Source organism: Phymastichus coffea, unplaced genomic scaffold (assembly GCF_024137745.1).
Source record: "Phymastichus coffea isolate CEN01 unplaced genomic scaffold, Cenicafe_Pcof_1.1 PCOF00007, whole genome shotgun sequence".
Classification (NCBI taxonomy): domain Eukaryota; kingdom Metazoa; phylum Arthropoda; class Insecta; order Hymenoptera; family Eulophidae; genus Phymastichus; species Phymastichus coffea.
In genome coordinates, this window is record NW_026706818.1 from 3,261,788 (window position 1) to 3,288,713 (window position 26,926).

The following is a 26,926-nucleotide window of genomic DNA, read 5'->3' on the forward strand; positions in this document are numbered from 1 at the left end:
GGGGCCTGCGGTGGGCATCACCCACGTCGATAACTACCGACCGAGCATACACACATGCACATGCACATGCACATGCACGTGCACATGCTCGGTCGGCTACAATGGAAACCGTCGATACAAAATCGGCCGAGAAAACATTTCAGTGGCCGGTAAGGCAGGATTAATCATGTTACCGACTGCTGGTAAAGAAGGAATGAATACTCACATGGTAAAAGTGGCTTAGAACCCTTATAGTCTATACTACTCATTCTGTATTTTCTTCATGAAAAATATTGAAAAAATATTATGATTCATGTTTATTCATTGTTTGGAGAAAAATATATTTTCGTTCGCCGAAATTCAGTATGCAAGTAATCTGCAATTATTTATAGACAGATTATCTTATTTCATGAAATAATATTGATATACTATATATTTTTATATGAAATTACTATGAAAACTGAGTAATTTTAATGATTTATAATAAATTTTTTCGAAATTCTAATGAACGGTAAATCTGTTATGGATACTGAAACTATAACAATAAAACTAGTAAATTTTCATGATGTTTCGCAGTAAATTTGAAATTTTTCATGAATTTTTATTATTTTTAATTATAATTTTTTTTATATCTTAGAAAAAAAATCATAGTCTTGAATCTAAACTAATTTTATTTCTTTTACAGTCAACAATAATGCACATTATATACATCGATATTCACATCTTAATTAGTACCGTTTCACTTAAGGGGGTATCCCTCAATAGATCGCAGAAAATCGACGAAAACTTTGGGAATTTTTTAAAAGAAAACTATTCAATATTTTTTCATGAAATTTAGACTGTGTTTTATTGAAATTTTAACAAATTAGAAAAAAATTTTTTTAGAGAAATATTGTAATAAACAAATGTGCAGTACTCGTTCAAAGTTATAAACTTTTTTTTTTTCCTTTTTGGCGGTTCAAATCCTGGCTTTCCAATCACTCTGAAACATACAGAAAACATTTTTTTAGTTTCATTAGACATATTTCTCGTCGATGAACCTAAATTTATTGCTCGGAAAAATTATTTAACAAAATGGCGGACTTTTAAACAAAAAATATATTTTTTTTTTATTGTTCGTGCAAAAAAGCGGTTAACAAACAATATTTGACAGAATTTTATAGGTACATCGACGAGATTATTTAATTTCCGTTCAAATGGTATTTTTTTTTTTTTTTTAAGTTGAAAATTCGCTGAGTAAGAGCGTCCGCCAAATCGACAAATCGAAAAAAAATGATTCGGAGATAAACGCGTTTAAAGTTTGCGGCAGGCGAAAACGGCATTTTTTTTCATACTCACATCGAATAAAATTGGTTTTCACTCAATCAGCAATACCAGCACCATAAAGGATACCTTCTTCTTCATCATACTGTTGATTTGACTTCGCAGCTTTTAGTTTTTTAGCAGTCCTAGCTGCTTTTGTGGATTCTTGGCTGCGGATTTCTTGACGCTTCACGCGCTCATCGTCAGCGCTCTTCGCGTAGTTGGCTGCGGATAGCCCGGTCTTGAACTGCAGCGATTTCATAATTCTTAGTACACCATAGAATCCGTCATTGAAGAGTACAGCAGCTGTATGAGCGGCAATTTCAACAGTTTTTGGCCACCTAAGCATCTTTTCAATAAATCATCTTTGGATAAAACTTGATAAATCGGGATTAAATGTTTTTGTACATCTGGGTGTAGAGGAGCTGGATGCTCATAAACATCCTACTTGCTCGCCTTCTTCAGTTGAGAATTGATTACTGCGGAAAGATCTTCGTCTCTTTGCGGCACGATAGCCTTCTTCTTTTTCGCCCTTAGGATAACTAGTACTCATTTTCAAATTGTGAAAACTAGAAACACGATGCTCACTACCCAAAAGCCGAAATAAAACTGAGCAAACTGTAGTAACGGTCTCCCAAACGAATCCCTACCTTTCCCCAGAAATCTTTGTACCTACTATGCTACACCTAGCCTGACCCTGTAAACGAACGTACAGTTTATACAAAGGAAGATCGAGAAACATCTAATCCATTGTATATTATAAGTAGGAAGCGAACTGCAGCGCACCGCCCAGCGGGGCGCCTTGCCGCTCGAGCGCGCAGCTGCCTACCTGCTCTGCGCGCCAGAGTTTCTATACGAAAATAGCTATAGCGGCTGAACCGCTCTGAATTTCGGTCCAATATTTTAAGGAGGCTCCAGCGAGTACATACGAAGTCAAACTACGCCTAAAAATCAACCTATATAAAAAAACCTGAATTCATACTGAATAATCTTATAATAATTTTCAAAGAAATTCCATTGCAAGATATATAAGTATGGGCTTATATTTTATTTGTTAATCTAAAAAAAAGTCACCAATTTGATCCTATTTTCCGACCGGCCAATGAGCGATCAGTTTTGATTGACTTGAGTGTTATACGCGTGCATGTATGTATGCATGTGTTTACCTAACCTGCAATCGCCGTAAAAGTAGTAGGCGCGCGGACATCGTGTTTTTGTTGGGAATGGAAGTCGTAGTTATAATTTTGCAATGAGCGAGGAAATTTGTGACGTGAATAAGAAAATATGGAGAAACACCGAAAGAATAATAATAGGTGGGTGCAAAGGCCAGTTTAAAAAAAAGACAACGACGAAAAGAAAAAGTAGCGGAAACGGCCAAGACGATAGCGCGAGAGAGAAAGCCAAGAGGTTGCGTCAAGTATGTATGTCTGTTTATAGTTCAGATATTGACATAGTTTTATGCATAATATTTATCTTGAAATAACATTACTTGAGTTGAAGGAAGTCAGTCATGGAGTCGCTGATGAAACCACTGTTGAACCAAACACTGCACCAGGTCTACGTAGAGTAAAATGTTTGAAAAGAAAACAAACAGAAAACGAGAGAGGCGACGAACAAAAAGATGACAGAAAAAGAACTCGTAATGTGTGATATGCAATGAATTAATATGTGTACATTTATAAAGCACGGTGGAAAAGAGTTTACTTAGTCTAATATTTGATATGGTTTGCAGGAAAGTGACAATGTGCGTGCTGAGATACCAGATGCAGCAGACGTTTTAGCTGGCAGAGTAATATTTGAGCCAAGTATATTAGCCGATGAAATGTGGTGCTCCGACTGTGATATACCTCTTTCTTTTCGCTTCGCTCAAAATAAAGTACAGAAAGGATTAGCATTCATTTATGATATACGATGCTACAAATGTTCAAAAATGAAGTCTATACATACTAGCAAATTTTTTCGGCTAGGCAACAAAGTCTTGCATGAAGTAAATGCAAAAGCTTCACTTGGTAAATACTTTTTGTTTATCATAATCAAATATTTTTATGAAAATTACCGATTAATTCTTCATAACATGTATGTTTTATAGGGGTTATGGATGCAGGTTTAGGAGAAACGCAATTCAACTTGCTATTATCTGCTATGAATATCAGCACCGTGTCAGATACTTTGCTCAAGCGATATGACAGAATTGTTGGACCCAAGCTAGAAGAACTTGCTCAAGAATCTTGTCTCGAAGCTCTACAGGAAGAACTAAATGTAGCAGAGAAAGCTAATGATATTGTCACCGATGAGTACGATCTCCAGTTAATTTAACTTGACATTGGTTTTTTCAACGAACTTGAACAAAATTAATTGAATTATGAATCTTTGTGATTTTTTTAAAAATTTTTTTGTTAGTCACAATAGAAATTAATTGCACTTTTGTTTTCTTTGATTTCTACATTTGTTATTGATAAAATTTATATTATCAACTCCATCAATTATTGTTGACTTGCTTCAGCATTTTATTTTTAACTATAAGTTCTTTCTATATTTTATTTATAAAGGCTCTGTACACCCACATGACCAAATCTGTATTTTTTTATTGAAAATGCTCGTCAATTTATATATACTATAATTTTTGTGAGTGTGATATATGTAATTATTTTTACGATAATGAGTAGGAGAATATTTTTTATAGAAATATTTTTTTATCGTGTAATCAGTGATGGAACTCCAACATTTTTTTTTACGAATAAAAAGTATAAAAATGAACACAATATTGCTACTGCACAACCTATTTCGTATGTCCTATTTTATTTGTAGCAAAGTATCAGGTAAATTCGGTCTTTCGTTTGGCTACGACGCAGGTTGGCAAAGAAGAGGGACTGGCAGATCTTATAATAGTTTATCTGGTAAAATTATCGAAAGAAATGATTATTGTCGTGCACAATTTTTTTCCTTGCCTCTATTTTGATACAATCGACCATTTCTGATTTTTTCTTAGTATAAAATGAAATATTACGTTGATTGCAGAATAAATAACGAAGTCAGAAAAAAAATTGCATGTACACGTACAAGTTTATAGTATGTTGAGAAATGTTTTTTTTTGCAGCGCATGGTGTTTTATTTTGCTTTTTTACTAAAAAAGTCGGCTCTTTTGCTGTTAGATTAAAAGTTTGTCGTTCGTGTGAATCTAATAAACCTCATGATTGTAGGCTTAATTACAAAGGTTCAGCGAAAGGAATGGAAGCAGATATGGCGATAGAATTATTTTTAAAAAATCGATTGTTTCAAAAATTGAATATTTTTGGCGCTAGATTGATCATGGATAATGATTCAAGCACGATTGCAGGATTGCGTAAAGAAGCGACACATAGTATCGAACTATGGGCTGACAAAAACCATACTGTGAAAGCATTTGCAAACTCCCTGCACGCATTGTCTATTCCGAAAAATCTAATTGACTACTTTCAAGGCAATTTGAGTGACGTCATTGTAGAATGTAAGGGTCAAGTCGACATTCTAAGGGCTAGAATGGAAGCAATCGTCCCCCATGCATTTGGGGACCATACCAAGTGCACTTTTCACGAAGACAAAGAAAATTATGAGTACAAGAGACTGCCCGGTAAGAAGGCGCTTGAAAATCACGATCTGAGAGTGTCTCTGGACGAATTGATGACTCGCTACATCAACAGCGCTGAGAAAATTGCTCCTGCAGCCTCGACACAAGCGAACGAATCCTTCAACCATATTGTTGCCTCCAAATGCCCAAAAGCAAAGTATTTCTCTGGATCTGAGTCGTTCCCTTATCGAGTTGCTGCAGCAGTTTGTCATAAAAATTTAGGGCCTAGCTATATTAATAAAGTATTCCACAAATTGTCAATCAGTCCAGTCAAATCAACCTTGAAGTATCGAATAATAAAAGAAGCTAAGGCGATAAAAAAAAAGTTATTTGCAAACAGCCACGCAGGAAAATTACGCAGAAAGGCGCTCAGAATAGCTCGATCGAGCCAAGCAAGTAATACCAAACGAAAAGAAGGAGTTCAGTATGAAAGTAATATTGGTTTGAGCGGCGTACTGGAAATTACTTGCGATGCTCCTCCGACGACTAATACATCATCTACGCCTAAAACAGTAGCCTGTAATAATAATTTGATTGCACAAAATGTTAAGATTGTTTATATCGACACTGAAACTACTGGTTTCAGTTTAGATAAAGATCAAATTTGCCAGGTATAATACTATTGTAATACTACGTTCTTTTGTGTTTGTTTTTATGAATTGTATAAGAATAATTTATTATTATTTATTTTGATTGCTGCTTTTGACGGAGTTATGACATATAATGTCTACGTAGTTCCTATTGTATCAATTAAACCAATGGCAGCATCAAAAACCGGACTTGCCGTTAAAAATGGAAGTTTGTATTGTCGAGGAGAAAAAATGAATTGTGTGGCGAGAGAATCTGCTATGAAAGGACTAATAGATTATTTGAAATCTTTCAAACAAAAGATTATTTTAGTTGGGCATAACGTTATAAAGTAATTCATTTTCATCACTCACAATTGCATATCTCGCGCACTATTTTAATTCGTTGTGGCAATTTTTTTTAGATTTGATGCCAAGAGGATTGAAAAATTACTCACTCAGTTTGAACTGTATGAAGAATTTGTAAATATAGTTTATGGATATGCTGATACAGTTGAAATATTGAAAAAAAAATTTCCTAACAGGGTAAAAGATAAACTTTCTTTCTCTGAAGAGGCTCTAGTCAAAGAATATTTGCCTCAAGAGAACACTAATAACTTGCATGACGCTTTACAAGATATTAAAGTATTAAAAAGTCTAGTCGACTCTGTGAAAATTTCACAGCAAGATATTGTTCATAATTGTGTAACGAATCGATTTGAATTCTTCAAATCTTGTGTAAATGAGTAAGTAGGGAGTCGTTTCGTGTGCGTTAGACTCTAACTGTGTGACGCGCTCTACTATATAAACCCCTCTCTAACGCTGCTCGCTCTCTTTTGCTCGGTTGCCACTCATTGTGAAACACCACAGAAGGCGGGACCTTCTTACTTACAACTATTATGTGACGACATTCCAGCGGCTACTTTCTGCGATAGAATCCGTTTTAGGATCAAGATTATTTCACTGTCTGCGTTGCAAATAAATTAGTGCGATTTAGTGATTAACTTCTACATTGGGAATTGTGACGAGGCAAGCCAAGTTCCGCTTTCTTCTCAATTTTGAGATTTCTTGGCAGCTGTAAACATCCAATACTCATCTTAGTATATGCGGCGTAGAAGAACCGAGCATTGTGAGTGAAGAACATCGAGCATCTTAGTATATGCGGCGTAGAAGAACCGAGCATTGTGAGTGAAGAACATCGAGCATCTTAGTGTGAGCTAATCCTTTATTATGTATCCGTGTTGACGAATCGTAGTGTGAATTTTAAATAGGAAATGTTTTGATTTTAAATCTATACATCTCAGGTTTCACCGGGAGAGTGTAAGCAAGTTTCATTTATTGATTGTAACTGAATAAATAATTTTATAAATTTTAATTGAAATTATAGTGATCTTCCTTTCCTGTTACTAGGTTCAATTTGATTGCCTTGAGTCTTGCTCTACCGACTTAGCTATTTTATCTTAACTATTTTACCTTTTATATCGTTTCCTCCTTTTATATATTTATATCAACAAATAATTTATTACATTGGCACCCAACGGTTATGAAACTCACGTAATTTTAATAAAATGAATGGCTGACGACTTGAACTATGTGACAAGGTCTGGAAGAAAAACAACGAAAATATTTCCTAATTCTATTTTGTTTTCTAAACGAACGAGAAAAAACAAGTCAACAATGAATGTTGTACCCGATGACCCACGCTTGGAGCAGAGGCAGCGCGAGGAAGCGCAAAGGCATCGCGATGAGGTGGCACGTTTGGAGCGGCTTGTGAATGTTGAGTTCGAGAGAGCCAACGGCCTTGTCGAGCAGGTAGATCAGCTACAGCGAGAGCTGGACGCTGCTCGTGTTCTGCATGAAAATCAATCTGAAAACATCGTCGCTCCGCCACAGTCTATACCTCAAGACGCACAACGATCGAACAACGAACGGGGCGATGTACTTGCGGACGTTTTGGCGATTTTGGGTAATTCGGGTACAAATCATATTGAAGTTAAAATCCCTGAGTTTTCTGACGAGGATACTCAAAATCCCCTTGAGTTTTTGGATGGACTTGAACGATATTTTCGTTTCAAACAAATTCTTGAAAATAGAAAAATAAATATTGTAGGTGTTATTCTTCACGGTAAAGCGCGCGATTGGTATGAACTACAACCTGACTTTTCGGATTACCCGTCGTTCAGGGTTGCTTTTATTGAAAAATTTTATACCATTCCTATTCAAGTTAAAATTAAAAGTAAATGGTTATCGAGAAAATTTAGCAAAGAGAGAGATGGAAATTTGCAGTCTTACTTTTTTGCACAAAGAAAACAAGCAAAGTTTTTAATGCCACCTATGTCAGATTTTGAGATGAATCATAATATAGTATTACAAATGCCCTATCAGGCTCGTCAATCTTTGGCTTCAGTTGCTTGTGATGATTCGAATTCAATTGTTGCCACGTTGTCGACTCTTGACACTCTTTTCATGGAAAGGAAAAATCAATTTAATAACTATAAAAACAATCAAAATAATCAACAACAAGATTGGCAAAATTTTAAAGTACAGAGTATGTACGCTAATCAAAGTAGAAATCGTGGTCGTTATGGTAGGGGTCGTGGTCGCGGAAATAGAGATCGTAATCATTTTCAGGGTCCGTATGAGGATCATCATAAATGTAATTGTTTACAAAACTCTAATGGTCGGTTGCACGGCCAGAGTTTGAATTCGAATCAAGCTACAATGAATTTGCCTGATCTATCTCATCCCCCGCCAAACTATCAAAATGGGAATAATAATAATAATCAGGTTTCAAACAATAATTTAAACTCAGTATAGACGTATTGAATTCTGACCCGCCAATGCGTCTATATCATGAATTAGAAAACAATTTATCATATGGAGTAGTTAATGATAAGGGTCAAATTGAGAACATAAACAAAAGAATACCTGCCTCACCACGCATTATGGTTAATATTTTGAATAGCTCTGTTTGGAGTTTAGTGGATAGTGGGAGCCAGATTACTGCTATTTCAGAAAACTATTATAATAAATTAAAAATTGACTTTGAATTATTAGAACTTCCAGTTTCAAATGTAGTCGTCTCAACAGCAATAGGGAAAAAATCAACTAATATAAAAAAACAAATTTTGTTGCACTTAAAAATCCATAATTTTCAAATTGCACATTATTTCCTAGTTGTGCCTTTTTTGTCTACTGATATTATTTTGGGAAATGATTTTAATTTAAGGGCTGGTTTGGTGATTGATTATTGGAAAACACAGCTTAGAATTAAACATGAAATTATACCATCTGAAATCATAAAATTTGAAAGATGTGATTTAGAAAGAATCATACTATCGAATAAAGACGAAGTGACGTGTATTCATATTGTTCGAATAGATAAAGAAAAATTTCAAGTTAATAATGTAAATGAGTCGGAATATTCACTTGAAGATAAGAATGAAGTGCGAAATAAAAATAAAAATAATGAAATAAATGAAATTATAACGAGCGAAAAAATAAATACGTATAATATTAATATGTTTATGAATCAAGCAGAAGAAAGTTTATTATGTATAAATAGTGATTGCCATCAAAATGATAAAGACAAAATATTATGTAAAAACGATAGTATGACTCTTAATAAAAAATTACAAAACATAGTTTTATTGAATAAGAATTTGAACGAAAATGAAAAGAGTGTTTTCCGACAATTATTGAATAGATATGAGAAACTTTTCTCAAACAAAACAGGTTGTGCAATAGGTTATGAACATAAATTAAAATTAGCTAAACCAAATCCGAAAATTAATAGACATTATTCAGTGCCTTTGGAATTTAGAAAACCTCTTGCACTTGTTATTAAGGAAATGTTGGATCAAAGTATTATAGAGCCTGCTATTAGTCAATATTGTAATCCAATTAGGATAGTTATAAAATCGGATAAAACTCTTAGAATATGCCTAGACGCACGACAGTTAAATGATTGTATAGAGGATGATCATGAATCTCCTCCAATTATAGCTGAAATGTTGCAGCAATTTTTTGAATGTAGATTTTTCTCAAAAATAGATTTGACTAATAGTTATTGGCAGGTAATGTTACATAGGGACTCGAGACCGTTGACAGCTTTTAGATTTGAGGGAAAAATGTATCAATGGATAAGAGTGCCATTTGGTGTTAAAACCGCTGGAAGCGCTCTTATAAGAGCTTTTAACATAGCCATGTTAACGCCTCTTTCACAAGATTTTAAATTTTTAGTTGATTCAAATGAAAATTGTTGTGATGATCCTTTTGATATTTATACAAACTCGCAGACTTATATTGATGATACTGTTGTCGCAACGAAGAGCTTCAATAGACACGTACAAATCCTTCAAATTATTTTCCAAAAATTGCTTCAAAGTAATTTTACGGTTAGAATTGATAAAACTGAATTGTTTCAAACTGAAATATTGTTTTTGGGGTTTCGTTTGTATTCAAAAGGCATAGAGCCGAGTCTTGAAAGAGTAAGGGAGATAGTTGACTTTGAGCCGCCCGAAAACCAAAATCAATTACAATCTTTCTTTGGTATGTGTAACTACTATAGAAGATTTATAATAGCACATAATTCATATATTACACCTTTTCGCGATTTATTGAGAAAAGACTCATTATGGATTTGGACTGATAAGCATATGGAAAATTTTGAGAAGTTAAAAAAGAACTTTTTGAATGCAGTGTGTTTGAATCACATAAATCCTAATGCTAAGTTGAAGGTTCAATGCGACGGAAGCTTGATGGGAATAGGCGGTATTTTGTATCAGTTAGATGAAAATGAAAATCACTGTATTGTGTCCATAGCCAGTCGTTGTCTCACATCTGAGGAATCGCGATATACGACGACTGAGATCGAGTTGCTTGCAATCGTGTATTCGGTGACAAAATTCAGATGTTACCTGATTGGGACTAGATTTGATATAGTTACGGATCATAAAGGCTTAATTTTTATGTTATCCACTGTTTATCATAACTCTCGCTTAATCAGGTGGACTCTTTTGTTACAACAATATATGTTTGACATTAAGTATTGCAAGGGTGTTGATAATGTCGCGGCAGATTTTATCAGTAGAAATCCAAATGGAAAATTTCGTACACAGATCAGTGATAGATTGTTTATGAATCTACTTAATCAATTTGCACTGCCATATTTAGAAAATGAGATCTCTCCATTGTTAATATTGTCAATTAACAATCGTGATATCTCATTAAAATCAGTTTTAAAAAATTTGCAAAATGAGCAAAGTGCTGATAGGGTTTGTAGAGATATAATAGATAGCTTGAACAAACAAACAAATCAGAAATTGAGTGAGAATTTCTATATATATGAAAACATACTTTTTCACAGTGAAAATAAAATCAGCAATTTTCGCCTTGTCATACCATTGGTTTTGAAACAAGGTTTAATTGAACATACACATAGGAAGCTTGGTCACCCAGGAGTATTTAAGACGCTTACGTATATGAAGCGATTTTATTACTGGAGGTTTATGCATCGAGATATAAAAAGTTTCGTCTTGTCATGTGATCTCTGTCAGCGAGTTAAGTACCTATCGGTCGCGATGGAGGGTCCATATAACCTTGTGACTTCTGAATTTCCTTCAGACTTGGTGACCGTGGATTTTTATGGACCCCTCCCTCGCGCCCGGGGGGGAATGGAGTATTTGTTCGTCGTACTTGATGCCTTCTCAAAGCTTGTGAGGCTCTACCCTATGAAAAGAGCAACAACTTTAGCGTCAGTTAATAAAATCATTAAAGAATATATACCGGAATGTGGCAAGCCCAAAAAGATTTTAAGTGATAATGGCACGCAGTTTACCTCAAGCCGATGGATAAACCCATTAGAGGAAATAGGCGTGAAAGTATTGTTTAGTAGTATTCGCCATCCTCAGTCTAACCCTACAGAGCGCGTCATGCGGGAAATTGGTCGCCTTTTTAGAACTTTTTGTAGGAAAAAGCATACAACATGGATAGACTCGGTTAAAACAATAGAAAATCTACTGAATATTACCACACATTATAGTACGAACTCTGCTCCTATAGAATTGCATTTCGGTCAGCATGTTAAGGATGAGATATCTAAGATTGTAAAGTTTCCATCTCCTCAACCAATTGATAAGGCGCTAATGATTATATTAGCAAGAGACAATATTCTGAGAAACTTTCAGAGAAGAAAGAAAAATCAAAGAAATAAAATATCTAAAGTAGTCTTGAACGTAAACGATTTGGTGATGTTGAGAGTCAGGCACTTATCAAATGCGCTTGACAAAGTCACACAAAAATTTTTTCACCTATATGAGGGACCGTATAGAATCTCGAGAGTTATTGGCGAGAATGCTTTCCTTTTGGTTGATCCAAGTGACCCATCAATCGAGAAGGGTACCTTTAATCGCCTCAATCTTCGTAAGTACAAAAATGCTGTGAATCAGAGTTCTTTATGCGTTGCCTTTCCGATTTCCTCGCAAAGTCTTTGCTATACCTTGCTGGACTAACGGATTATACTTTAATTGAAATGTTTAATTTGTTTTATGCGTATGAGTATGAGTGAATTTATCTTGTCAAATGAATGATTGAAATGTAGTATGCTATGAGTGTGTGAAATGTTAAGTGGATGAATGTTGACGAATGTTTCAAATAATAGATAGATTAAAATGTATTATCATGATCGAGATAAGATGAACTTGTGAGAAGGAGAATTATATACGAAAATCTATAAAGGGACAAAAGAAGAATGATATGATTAAATGTGAATTTCTTTAAGCGATGTCATGTGTACACTTATGTAATTACGAGAATATTTATTGTATTATGTAAAATTAACTTGCGCAGAATACTCCGGAGTTATTTTTAAGTCGACTTAGAATAGTATAAATAATGGTTAACTAGGTGGTGTGAAATTTGAGGTGTATTAAACTAATTATAAGATTTAGCTCTAATGCATCCACTGAAATACGGAGCATTTTGTTCCTGCGATTCGTTCTAAATCTACGGAGCATATGTAACGAATCGATTTGAATTCTTCAAATCTTGTGTAAATGAGTAAGTAGGGAGTCGTTTCGTGTGCGTTAGACTCTAACTGTGTGACGCGCTCTACTATATAAACCCCTCTCTAACGCTGCTCGCTCTCCTTTGCTCGGTTGCCACTCATTGTGAAACACCACAGAAGGCGGGACCTTCTTACTTACAACTATTATGTGACGACATTCCAGCGGCTACTTTCTGCGATAGAATCCGTTTTAGGATCAAGATTATTTCACTGTCTGCGTTGCAAATAAATTAGTGCGATTTAGTGATTAACTTCTACATTGGGAATTGTGACGAGGCAAGCCAAGTTCCGCTTTCTTCTCAATTTTGAGATTTCTTGGCAGCTGTAAACATCCAATACTCATCTTAGTATATGCGGCGTAGAAGAACCGAGCATTGTGAGTGAAGAACATCGAGCATCTTAGTATATGCGGCGTAGAAGAACCGAGCATTGTGAGTGAAGAACATCGAGCATCTTAGTGTGAGCTAATCCTTTATTATGTATCCGTGTTGACGAATCGTAGTGTGAATTTTAAATAGGAAATGTTTTGATTTTAAATCTATACATCTCAGGTTTCACCGGGAGAGTGTAAGCAAGTTTCATTTATTGATTGTAACTGAATAAATAATTTTATAAATTTTAATTGAAATTATAGTGATCTTCCTTTCCTGTTACTAGGTTCAATTTGATTGCCTTGAGTCTTGCTCTACCGACTTAGCTATTTTATCTTAACTATTTTACCTTTTATATCGTTTCCTCCTTTTATATATTTATATCAACAAATAATTTATTACAATTGTAAGAGCATAATTCAAATACAAGAAGCTCAGTTAATTTCACAGCAAAAAAAGGCACGAAAGCAAATTATAGAAAAGAATAAGCAACAGTTAACAGTATTGAAAGATGTGTCATCTAGTATTATTAGTAAAATGGCCAAAGAAGGTGTTACTGAAGAAGTATTAAAAGATGCCTATTCTAAAGATAAAAAAAATGGTGTCAAAACAATGTTGTCTCTGAGTATTAACGGAAAAGTGAGAGTGACTTCAAATAAAAAAATTATTGACGCAATTTCTGATAAAATAAAGCAGATTTGTTCATAAAAAATTTATTTGTTGTGTGCATTTGTTCAAAAATAGATTTATTAATTCAGAATTATCCATAACATTTGAAAACTGTTATTATTACACTGATGTGCAATTTCAACCGTTCAAAAAGCGCGCGCTTTTCGCATGTGGCAAAACAAACATGGCGACCTTGCACATTTCGGATATCCCTCAAACCATTGAGTTTTACGCTCAGTTTTCATCCATTTCCTCAATATTTTCCACGGCTACCTACATTTTTCGATACACTATTTGGAAGTTCAGGAGTTTATCTACAAGAGCATATATTTTTTATCCTGTAACTCCTCGATCAAGGTTGGTTAATCATTGATTTTTAACCTATTTTACATCCCGCTCCATAAGAGCCCATGTAAAAGATTCGAACTTTGACCTCGAATATCTCGAAATTTTCCACGGCTAGACGGGTAAATAATGATACCATTGGATTCAGCGCATTTTCATCTATTGGAATCACTATAGTCTACCGCAAAACTTTTCGACACCCCCCCTCGCTGGAGCCTCCTTAACAGCACATTCTTGAAATGATGTACTTTCGATATATGCAAAAAAAGAAAAAGACTTTTTTCATCGATCTATTGAGGGATATCCCCTTAATGGTTTTGTAATATCATAACATAAAAATTATTTTGTAAGAGTACTGAAACTATTATATAAACTAAATTATATACGCGACGGATCATCAGTATTCGGTAATAAAAAGTAGAGTTTATAATTAATGGGTTAAAATGGCTCTGCATACTAATCTCCTAAACAGCCACGTGGAATTCTACTAATATAATTTACATCATCGATCGTCACATAAATACAGGGTCTTTTGAAATCATGTACTGCAATACCTTAGTCTAGTTAGAGCTATGACGCATCGGAATGAATGAAAAACGTCTTCGCAAAGTCACGTCTCACCAGTACTGGCGCGTTAGCGTTTTTTTAAGTTTCTCAAACACCTCGGCCTGCTCCTACCCTCAATACCAGCGTTCGTTTTTGCGCGTGAGCTTCGTAAGCTGCCCCTTTATTTCGCTTTCATACTCGATAAATCGCGCATACCACCCGCACATGCCGAGGAAGCGTCACAGTTATTTGACATTTCTCGGCTGAGGAAACTCAACTACCGGTTGGATCCGGTCTGAGTCAGGTCGCAGCCCCTGACCAACCAGGCGGTATCCCAGAAATGTCACCTCCGAGCATCCGAATTCGCATTTTCCTATGTTTATTTCGAGTCCCGCAGCGCCCGCTCAAGTCACTCTAGATGGTCGCTAAAAGTCTCCATCATGACGATAACGTCATCAAGATACTTAAACACGAACGGCTTCAGGACCGAGAAGTGCATCTATCAGACGCATTAACGTTGCCGGCGCGTTCATTAGCCAGAAGATCATGTAATTGCACTCAAATAGGCCCATCCCTGGAACTGCGAATGCCGTATACTTTTTACTTTCTTCGCTCAATGGTACCTGCAAGTATGCGTTTTTCAAATCGATTTTCGAAATAAATCGCACCCCTCGCAGTCGATCGAGAATCGCGTCGATACTCGGCATTCGGTATGCATCCGCTTTTGTCACCTTACCTCTTAAAAAGAATTACGAACAACAAATGTATTAAAAAAAGTAAACTAATTGTAAATGTCTTTTACCTGAATAAAGTTCTAAACATTGAATAGATTCATCTTCAGTTGATTTATCATCAAAAAATAGTTCCTCTTCTTATTCAAAGACAATATTATTTACAGTGTCAACTATTTGGTATGCTATTTTACCTCCGAGAGATATTGCTTGTGTGGATAATTGACCATAGCTAAAGTTTTCGTTCATGAAATCACAGTTCTTCAACAAAGTAATGCAAGCATGAATACTATTTGTAACTAGTTGCTTCTTGCAATCAGAATGATCAATATCCATTACTGATTCATTCACTTTTAATCACAAAATTAAATATTAATGCCTATAAATACATATGAGAACAAAAAAGCAATGTTCAATTCTATAAATTTTATACATGTAAAATCGTATACATAATTTTTTTAGATTTTACCACAAGTATAACAATTTATAATTCCACTTTCTTCTTTTTTATTTGACTTTATCAAATTTCGTATTAAAGTGTTGACTTAAGATATCATAATTGCGCTTCATGATTTTTTTAACAAGTTATCAAAAACAAACTGACTAATCTATCGACTACAGTAGGAAGAGGTTATTCACAATTCCCTGTCCGAAAAGGCTGAGTAATAAGTTGTATTGTTAAGATTGCCTTAATTTTCAAATATTGAGTATTTTTGTTAAAACGAATATTTTAAAAAAGAGCAATCACAAGCAATAAATTTGGGTATTTAAAAAATAAATTGAATATACTTTTTATCAAGCGGCAGCATAAATCACTTATCAGATAAATAGCATTTCTGATATATTCTCGTGGTACCTATAGCTCTTATAAATTGCTAACTTTCTATTCAGAAGTAATATAAATATTTCAAGTGGGTAGAAAATATGTTTGTAATAGAATATATAATGTGTTATTAATTTTCGTCAGTAACCACACTACATGACCAGACCTTTCTGATTGCAACTGGACTATTAACTTATATCTGGTAAATTTATGTACGAGCAAATTATGCAATGTGGCATACGAAATGAGCATTAACCCATTAAGGCCCAAATGCCCTAAATTTTCAACGAATCTTCATGCAGTTATTTTTCATATTATCTGCACCAAAAAAAATTTCCAACACATCATATCCGACGTAAAATTTGATGCCTTCAGAATTTGTCTAAAGTCACTGCTAAAAAAGTTATAATTAAATATATGCAAAAGAAAGCGATTTTTTCAACTTAAAAAGATTTTTTATTCAAAATTTTTTTAAGAAATTGATAAATATGCACATCTTTTTACAGCTAGAAACGTGTCCTCGAGTCCTAAATTTTAAGACATATGGGGTACAAAATCCAAAATCCAACATGGCGTTTCTCAAAATGGCGTCCGAAGTGATAATTTTTTTGAAAAATTTCAGGATGCTATAACTTGAAAACTATGAGCTTTTCTGAAAAAATGCTTAGAATGAAAAGTTCTTAGAATTCATCAAGAAATACACTGGAATTTTTTCAGATTTTTTTTCATGAAATTTTGAAAATTTTTTTTTTTTGGATTTTTGAAAATTTTTAAAAATTTATAAAAAATTCTGGAAAAATTCCAGTGTATTTTTTGATAAATTCTAAGTATTTTTTGTTCTTTCTAATTTTTTCCAAAAGTTGATAGTTTTCGAGAAAAAAAATCATAAACGTGTATATTGTAACACGACAAAGTTACATACATCGCGAGCGCCGATAGCCAACGCAAGTGTGAGGACACACACACACACGATTATACGGCACGACGAAAGAGAGAGAGAGAGACAGTACAGTGATTAGCCGACAATCACCGAAGATTGCCGAAACACGATAGCCAAGACCTCCTGCGAACGCGCGAACAGACATCGAGGCTTTTCGTCTCGCTACGCTCGACGTGTTCATATCGGTATCCGAATATTGCGCTCGAGGCGACGACGTCTCACCACCTCCGTGATTCGACCAGCAGGCCTATAGCCGCGTAGCAACGGACCAGCCGACGGCACGAAGTAAAATCGTCCGATCCACATGCGAGGGTGATCCGGAGGATAGCCTCCCGTCGACGAAGCTCGCAAGCTCGTAAGTACGGTACGACTCGTTCTCTCTCTCTCACGCGGTATCAATTATATTGCGGCGCGGAGTTTCGGCGGAAACTCCTGATTGCACCTCTGCGAGAAGGTCGCACATTGTATAAGGATTGTCGCCGACACAATAAATCTACCAACGTTTTACTATAACGTAGCTCCTTATTTGCGTTGCATATCCTTCACCTCGAATTCAATCGACGGGTTAAACCCCGACCGCCTCCGCGGGTCAATCGACGCTTAGTCGATTGGCGATTATACTGACCTAGTCGGAACATACCCGTCTATTATCGGTGGATCCTACGGGTGGATTTAAGGGCAAGCACCACCACCGTTTTAATATACATGCATATACAGGGTGACCTATTTTAATCTATGGACCCGAATTGCTTCTAAACCACGACATCTGCAAAAAAATGTTTCAGACAAAAGTTGGTCAAGACAAAGGGGGCCATTTGACGGTACCATTAATTTTGACCTTGAAGTTAATTTTGAAGATCATTTCAAGGTCAAAATGGTTTTTTCAAATGGGAACCCCTATTTTTGAGTGCGGGTTTGGAAAGAGCGGAAAATTTGAAATCAAAATTGTCTTATGCAAAAATTTTTTTTGTGACCTTGGAAAGGTAAAAAATGAAGGTCAAATGTCTGAAAAAACTATAATTCGTACTTTTTCTAAAATGACGTGGTTTTCTTGGTAATATTACCGTTCATAATGCTTGTGAAAGATCAATAAATTCTAAGGGTGTTAATTACTTTGATTAGCTTGACCTTGGCATCAATTTTCAAGGTTATTTGAAGGTCATAACGCATTTTTTGATTGGTAAACCATATTTTTGACTGCAGTCCCTGTTTTATGATATTAGGTCGTAAAAGAATGTTACTTCTTACATGATGATAGAGATTTCTTAGTTTTTTAACCTAATCTTAAGAATATCATATCAAGGTCAGTTTAGGAATCTTTGTTTGATTGCTGATTCTTCTTCAGACATGAGTGGCTTTTTGTAATACAAGGAAAGTAAAACAAAAGTACTTTTATCTTACTTTTAGCATTACCCGGAAACAACGACGTGGACGTAGTAAGTTCTGTTTATCGTGAGCCCCCTTGCCTCTCACGTCGGGGTGCTAGATTATCGTGAGTCCCCTTGCCTCTCACGTCGGGGTGCCAGATTATCGTGAGTCCCCTTGCCTCTCGCGTTGGGGTGCTAGATTATCGTGAGTCCTCTTGCCTCTCACAATGGCTGCGGTTAACCACGGATAAATTGTTCAAAGTTTTCTCCGTTGGCTTGAAGACACATGCGTACACGTCTTTCAAAACTGTCCACAGTCCTGAGCAATGTTTCTCGAGGAATGGCTGCGCAAGCTGTACGGATTCGTTCCATCATATCCTCCCTCGAGGTTGGCCGTTGTGCAAAAACAACATTTTTCATGTACCTCCACAAGAAAAAGTCGGGTGACGTGAGATCCGGCGAAGAAGCAGGCCATTCAATTGGTCCTCTTCGTCCAATCCACCTGCCATTATAACGATTATTTAAAAAGTCCTGTACAATACGTGCAAAATGAGGCGCAGCACCATCTTGTTGAAGCCACATTCTTTGTCGCGTTGCCAAGTCAACATTTTCCAAGAGACCGGGTAAATGGTCCCTTATCAACGCTAAGTAGCTATGCCTGTCAACATTTTGATCAAAAAAGTAAGGTCCAATAAGATATCCGTTTACGATTCCGTACCAGACTATGAGACTCCATCGATTTTTATGGTCTACAGCTCTAAACCAGTAAGGATTTTCGTGTGACCAATAGTGACAGTTATGTCTGTTCAGCTGCCCGTCGCTATAAAACTTAGCTTCGTCGGAGAAAAGTAAGTATCGAAAAAAATAGGGATCATTTTGTATGGTTTGCAAAGCCCATTGGCAGAAATTAATTCGCGCTAAAATATGACGCGGCTGTAAGGCTTGCGTTAGAGTGATGTGGTAAGCGTGATAATTTAAATATCTTAAGATTCTCGAAACTGTACTTTGCGGTATACCCGTTTCTCTTTCAATCTGCCGAGTACTAATGTGCGGATCTAAGTGGACAGCTGCGAGAATTGTTAGGGTTCGAACATCATTATCTTCATAATCATGATGACGGCGTTAGCGAACAAGGTGCCCTTCGCGAGCTCTTTCAGTTAAGGTTCTTATTGTCATATTAGAAGGGTGTCTTCTATCTGGAAAGCGTACAGCATAAAGTCTTGATGCAGCGGCGAAATTGTTGTGACAGTCTCCTAAAATTAATATTATATCAACAATTTGTGTTGGTGGATAATCAGCCATATTACGAAATTTCTTCCGGATCAAGTACAAGAAGTGTGAATAGTGATTTAATAACGAGGTAGATTTCAAGGAATAAATAAAATATTACAAATAAATCAATGGCTAACATAAGCTCAATTTTTTTCAATAATACAATTAAAAGTAGTTGAAAAATGATAGTACCACGATAAATTTCGCCATCTAATGAAAATCGGTCAATCTTTGAGCATTAATATCTCGGAGACAAAAAATAAAATTTTAAGTACGTTTTAAATCTTGAGTCAGATCCTTCAATCAGTTATTATTTTAATTCGTAATTAATAAAAAGAAATTGTATCAATAAGCTAGGGCCATTCTGTGTTAGAACTTAGACATATTTATTGATACAGCAATATCAAAAATAAATCTAACAGTGGTGAACGCAGTACGAGCTTCAGACTAGGGATTAAGCGATTTTCGAGTGCATTTTAAAGAAACTTGAAACAAAAATTAGCTAGACCAGGTACTGTACTCTGAAAAAAATTCTGAAAACGAAAGGGAACTTCGAACAATTAATCCGTGGCTAATCGAACTTGAGAGGAAAGGGGAATCGAGATAATCTAGCACTCCGACGTGAGAGGCAAGGGGACTCACGATAATCTAGCACCCGAAAGGAAACAGAACTTACTACGTCCACGTCGTTGTTTCCGGGTAACGCTAAAAGTAAGATAAAAGAACTTTTGTTTTGCTTTTCTTGTATTACAAAAAGCCACTCATGTCTGAAAAAGAATCAGCAATCAAACAAAGGTTCCTAAATTTACCTTGATATGATCTTCTTAAAGTTAGGTTAAAAAACTAAGAAATCTCTGTCATCATGTAAGAAGTTACATTCTTTTAGGACCTAATATCATAAAACAGGGACTGCAGTCAAAAATATGGTTTACTAATAAAAAATGCGTTATAACCTTCAAATAACCTTGAAAATTGATGCCAAGGTCAAGCTAATCAAAGTAATTAACACCCTTAGAATTTATTGATCTTTCACAAGCATTATGAACGGTAATATTACCAAGAAAACCACGTCATTTTAGAAAAAGTACGAATAATAGTTTTTTCAGACATTTGACCTTCATTTTTGACCTTTCCAAGGTCACAAAAAAAATTTTTGCACAAGAGAATTTTGATTTAAAATTTTCCGCTCTTCCCAAACCCGCACTCAAAAATAGGGGTTCCCATTTGAAAAAACCATCTTGACCTTGAAATGACCTTCAAAATTAACTTCAAGGTTAAAACTAATGGTACCGTCAAATGGCCCCCTTTGTCGTGATCAACTTTTGTCTGAAACATTTTTTTGCAGATGTCGTGGTTTAGAATCAATTCGGGTCCATAGATCAAAATGGGTCACCCTGTATATAACATGTTTATGATTTTTTTTCTCGAAAACTATCAACTTTTGGAAAAAATTAGAAAGAACAAAAAATTCTTAGAATTCATCAAAAAATACACTGGAATTTTTCCAGAATTTTTTATAAATTTTTAAAAATTTTCAAAAATCCAAAAAAAATAAATTTTCAAAATTTAATGAAAAAAAATCTGAAAAAATTCCAGTGTATTTCTTGATGAATTCTAAGAACTTTTCATTCTAAGCATTTTTTCAGAAAAGCTCATAGTTTTCAAGTTATAGCATTCTGAAATTTTTCAAAAAAATTATCACTTCGGACGCCATTTTGAGAACCGCCATGTTGGATTTTCGATTTTGTACCCCATATGTCTTAAAATTTAGGACTCGAGGACACGTTTATAGCTGTAAAAAGATGTGCATCTTTATCAATTTCTTAAAAAAATTTTGAATAAAAAATCTTTTTAAGTTGAAAAAATAGTTTTCTTTTGCAAATATTTGATTATAACTTTTTTAGCAGTGACTTTACACAAATTTTAAAGCCATATTCTGAAAGAACATCAAATTTTACGTCGGATATGATGTGTTGGAAATTTTTTTTGGTGCAGATAATATGAAAAATAACTGCATGAAGATTCGTTGAAAATTTAGGACATTTGGGCCTTAATGGGTTAAAAATTCCATTCAGTGGTATAATTTTTTTAATTATTAGAAATTATCATTTGCAAGATTAACGATGCCTCAGATCTGCTTTTGTGATTCAAGCCTTCTGCTACAACGTATTTATTCGTAATATGAATGCAACAGATAGCCTCTTTTAGTAAATAAACCGATTCAAATATTCAATAAGCAAAATCCATTCAAGCGTATTGAACATAAGTTAAGCTCTCACTTCAAAATATTATAACTACTTGAGTCATCCTAATAGTCAGGATGAGTTACTTTTTGAAATATTTTTTATATTTATATGATGCTTTTGCCAAGAAAAATTAGAACTTTGAATGTAAAGAATTAGTAAAAGTGGAATTAATAAAGGACTCATTAGGGCAATTCTTGGCTATTTCAAACAGTTTAAAACATCAAATCACCAATTTTATTCAAAGTTGGTAGACTTGTTACCTATATAGAGGTCAACATCTATGCAGAGTTTTAGATCAAAATATTGATAAGGGGCCGACTTATAAACTGTTGAAAAAATATTGGACTTTTTTTTTATTAATTCCATTTCTCAGAGACTAATAAAGATATGGACATGATTCTTTTTTTAAAAGACGCGAAAAGAGTTTCACTTTTAAAATGTAAATAGTAAAATACCAAATCATTTATTTAAGTCATTGTTATAAACAATTTTTTCAAAAAATCGACGATATCTCAAAAAACGATATTTTTTTAAAATTTTTGCCTCATCGTGTTCCTTGTCATTTTTTACATAAGAAACCGTTGAGAAAATCAACTGCCTGCTATTAGGATTAAGACAGCACTAAAATGAAACGAACCGCCCGCTAGCCGCTCGGCCGCTCAAATGTCCGCTACTCGTGCGGTTCCAACGTTGCTTGCTGCAATTGCCTTTAAGGAATAAATAATTTCATAGTCTTTTAATTATCAAGAGTTGATAAGTGGAATGCTAACAAGCTTCAAAAATTTAGGTTGCAATATGAGCATAAAGTTCCACTATTTGCATTCTCATTTGGATTGGTTTCCTGAAAATTTAGAATGTTAGCGAAGAGCAGGGTAGGCAGGGTTTGTTTCCCTCAGGCTGTCTCATCATTGAAGCTCCGTCAGACTATCTCAGTATCTATCTTCTCCACCGCAGCGGGAAAAGGAACGTAGAGTTTAAGTTATAGCGTCGTAGCTTACAGGATTCAAGGGTTGAGGATATTACGGCACAAGAGTCTGGGGTCATAGCAGGTTACAGGGCTCAAGAGTTAAAGCAATTAGGGTATAAGAGTCTGGGGTTATATCGTCACAGGTTACAGGGTTCGAGGTTTAACGAAATAGGGATTTAATGGTCTGGAGCTATACTTTGTTCTCAAACACATTGCAAGCCTCCGTCGCTGATTAGCACTGATGGATCATTTATAGAGACAACTAAAAAACTGCCTTTTTTGCCCTTTTAGGTTAGGATATCTAAAAAACCTGACGTGATGGACAAATTTTGACTCCAGATTCGAATTCGCAAAAAATTACTTCGGAAATGACCTTCCGTTGGCCAACCACAAAATCATGCAGATACGTGCTATCTATAAAAAGACTAAACATATAAACTGAAATCTAAGATTTTAGGCGTCAATGAAAATTAAGAATAGCATCCATGGATAGTAAATATCACGACACCGGTTAAATGTACTAGTAAATAAGTTTATGCATGAGTTAGTATTAGACATATGTAAACATTTAAAAAAGAACGAATTTTATAAAAAGCCTCATATCTCCATTATCTTCTGATCGTAAATTGTTTTTTCGGATACGGTAATTTTTGGTATTGATATAAAACTTTAAAGTTGAGTTAATTTTATGGCACAAGTAATCGAGGGTGGTATAATTTTGATTTTTCTACTCAATAATATAAATTTGTTTTATTAAAGCTTAATTTACTTCTGTATCTATAGTTTCAATAACAGTAAATAGTATAATAATAACAAAATAAATACCTGTGACATATACTCCAACGGACCATATAATACATTGTTCGTGTACCCAGACTTCGTAACAGTCATCTATTACATTTGTCATTGAAATATCCATGAAAGAATATTCCTTTTCTTCAGGAAAATACGTTTTCATCGTTTTCGATTTTGAAAGGAATTGATTTATTATTACCGGATATTTTGAACCATATTTATTTTCATTCTGCTGTTTTCCTTGAATATTGACTACTTTGACATCATTATTGTATGTAAGAATTGAATCACTTCCTGCAATATTTTGCATTACTGAAAATGGTCCGAAGAGATCGCTAAGTACACAAGCTGAAATCTTGAAATATATTTTATTGATTATATAATTAGTATTGAGTGCTTTAAAGAATTTTATGATAGTTTCTGATTTCTTCATGTAAAGTTTAACTATAGTATTTATTAATGGTTTATCTGTGGTGACTTCAAGATGATAAATTTGATACTGAGTTTATAATTGGGAAACACAAAATACCTCTGTTTTCTTTGCTTTTTGGATAGCCGTGCAAGAAATGAATATTGGGTGAAGAAATTATGACCTGAAAGATTGAAATGGAATGTTGGATAATATAACGTAGACTATTAAATCTTGAAGATACAAAGAGCATTTTTTTACCACCATTTCATACCAAACTAGATTTAATGAAGCACGTCCTTTTCTCGATTGAACGATGCGAAAATTAAGGAGGGTATTTTTGTTGGGCCAGACATAAGAAAAATTATGACAGAACCTTATTTTATCCAAGCTATTACACCTGTTAAAAAGGAAGCTTGGGTAAGTTTCAAAGTTTTAAAGTTGTTTGGGGTATTGAAGTTATGGTTAACCTGTCGTAGGTTTAAAATTCATGGGTTGTAGTATTTTGGGGGTTTGAACTTGTGGTTACCTGTTTATAGTATATAATGTGATTGAAGTTAATGTATATATGGTATACAGATGAAAACGTTAAAAGCTATATCAGCCCCTTGTAAACCTATTCTGCAACCTAACTGCTACAGAATGACACATGGAGACATAAATTACATTGGAAACAACAAAGCAATCCTTTTTTTCAATAGAGGTATTCAATGAAAATAAACTGTTACAAATTCATTATATTCATTAAAACTTCAGCTATAAAGATACAGTTATTGGGGACGATATTATCTTCACATCACTTTGCAAGCGTAAAACATAATGAAATATTCCCTCATTACAGAATAACATGCGCTATTGCACTTACGTATACAGCAAGACTCAACCATCTGAATTGAGTCAAAGAGCATTGGAAACGCTCATATTCTTGCCAACTACGACACCGAGTGGCGATTCAACCCTCCGTCTGCACCTCACTTTGGAAGCTTGTGGGAGGCTGCGGTAAAATATGTTAAATTTCACCTCAAAAGTGTTATCGGTGACTCTCTACTGACTGTTGAAGAGATGTCGACGTTACTCATGCAAACTGAAGCTTGTCTCAACTTAAGGCCAATTCAACCGTTTCAAGACGACTCGACGGATCTTAACGTGCTTACTCCAGCACGTTTTCTCATCGGGGTCTCACTCAGTTCCATCCTTCAACTTTCTCGACTGGATGCAAAGGTATCTATTTCAAAACGTTGTCATTTATTAAGACAAATATATGAGCTCTTTTGGTCTCGATGGTCGAAAGAATATCTTTATGAAATGCATCAAAGACCAAAATGGACGACAATATAACCGAATATTAAGGTAGATAAAATGTGCTTCGTTTACTGAAACACTTTGCCGCCAGGCAAATGGCTTCTCGCTTGCATTATCGTGACTATGCCAGGAAAAGATGGCCTCGTTCGAATTAACTCAGATACTTTATTAATTAATGAGAAGTGCATTCTACAAAAGAAAGTAATCATTGTTTTGGTGAATACATCACTATTAAAGGAAAATTATGGAAGTGATCAAAGGTCTTACATTTAAGATGTACTTATCGATGATCTACGAGAGGCTACTAGAGAAGGAAAAGGACGTTGAGGAAGATCAGACTATCGGTTCGAGTTGTTGAAGAACTGTGCTTGACTGATGTTTGCTCTCAAATTTATTTGTAACACCCCCACACACGAATCTTAAAAAGCCTTTACTGCTTTACTCTCTTTTTATACCCTCTTTGCATATTTTTGTTCCGGAAAATTGTAAGATTTTAACAAATGTAAACATTCACACATAAGACTTACACTTACACATACACATCTTGCATGTAATAGCACGCTACAGTACTCTCTACTTTTCAAAATCGCTATAATTGCCAAATGAAACGCAGCACACAAGTTTTCTCTTTAAGAAACATAGCCTTTATACCTTCTTCATGGCTTTACAGGTACAGTGTTAATTTTGCCGTTAAATAAATAGTTTATTGTTCTTTTAAAACTAAGTGATTAGTTATTGTGTCGTGCACCTACCATCTTCTGCACCTACGTCACCTACTCCTAATGCTTTTTTAAAATCAAGAATTTCTTGCAACATTTTTTTGTCAAACCGTTCGAAGTAAGGCAAAAATGATTATGTTTCCGTTTTTCAGTGAAAGGAAAAGTTGGAATCTCGATACCTTGAATTTGCCTCGATTAACAGAGTATGCGCATTCTTAACATGTTAAAAGTCTCCATCTCTCATTTCTCAAAGATTAACAGCTTATTCGAATATCTATCCCCTATTGATCAAGGATGGTTTAAGAAAAAACAAGGATCAAAGCGTCATTGCATAATCATCTGAGCTACGATGGATTCTCACTGGCTCAATGACTATTTCTTCTACATTCGTATCTCATCCGGTAACCAACCACAGTATCGTGATGGACCAAGATATCTTAGCTCTTATCGAGCGATTTTTTGGCAACAGGAAGAAGTAGAGTCATCCTCAAGCTCTCATCTAACGTAAAGCGAGACCGATTGTGAATATTTTACTTCAACGCACAAACGTACTCCGAAGGACAAATATGTTTTATGTCTACCTTTTAAGATACTTCCTCAAGTTGAACAATCATTTGATGTCGCTCGTTCCATGTTGGTTCACATGGAAAAACGATTTGTAGCGCTATCACAGCTACATCAATTATACAATGATTTTATGAACAATTATCTGGAACCCGATCATATGAAAAAAATCTTCACATCACCGAAAGACTGTATTATTCCAAGTGCTAGATATATCATAGGATAGGATGCTAGATATATCATAGTCCTAGATATCCACAACAGATAGCTTTAGTTTTAATCTTAATGTTTCTCTCTCTCAATCGCATATCACCAAAAGAACTGTTCTATCCTTTATTGA

General features: G+C 34.9%; 1 protein-coding gene across 1 annotated transcript in view; it reads right to left on the reverse strand.

The window, feature by feature from the left end:
• Window positions 1–26,926, reverse strand: part of LOC131669013 (uncharacterized protein CG5098) — a 396,487-nt gene that overhangs the window by 106,509 nt on the left and 263,052 nt on the right. Inside the window, exon 4 of the mRNA XM_058943567.1 lies at window positions 23,623–23,947. Within this exon, the coding sequence (XP_058799550.1) occupies window positions 23,623–23,947 (325 nt within the window). The remainder of the gene's footprint in view (window positions 1–23,622; window positions 23,948–26,926) is intronic.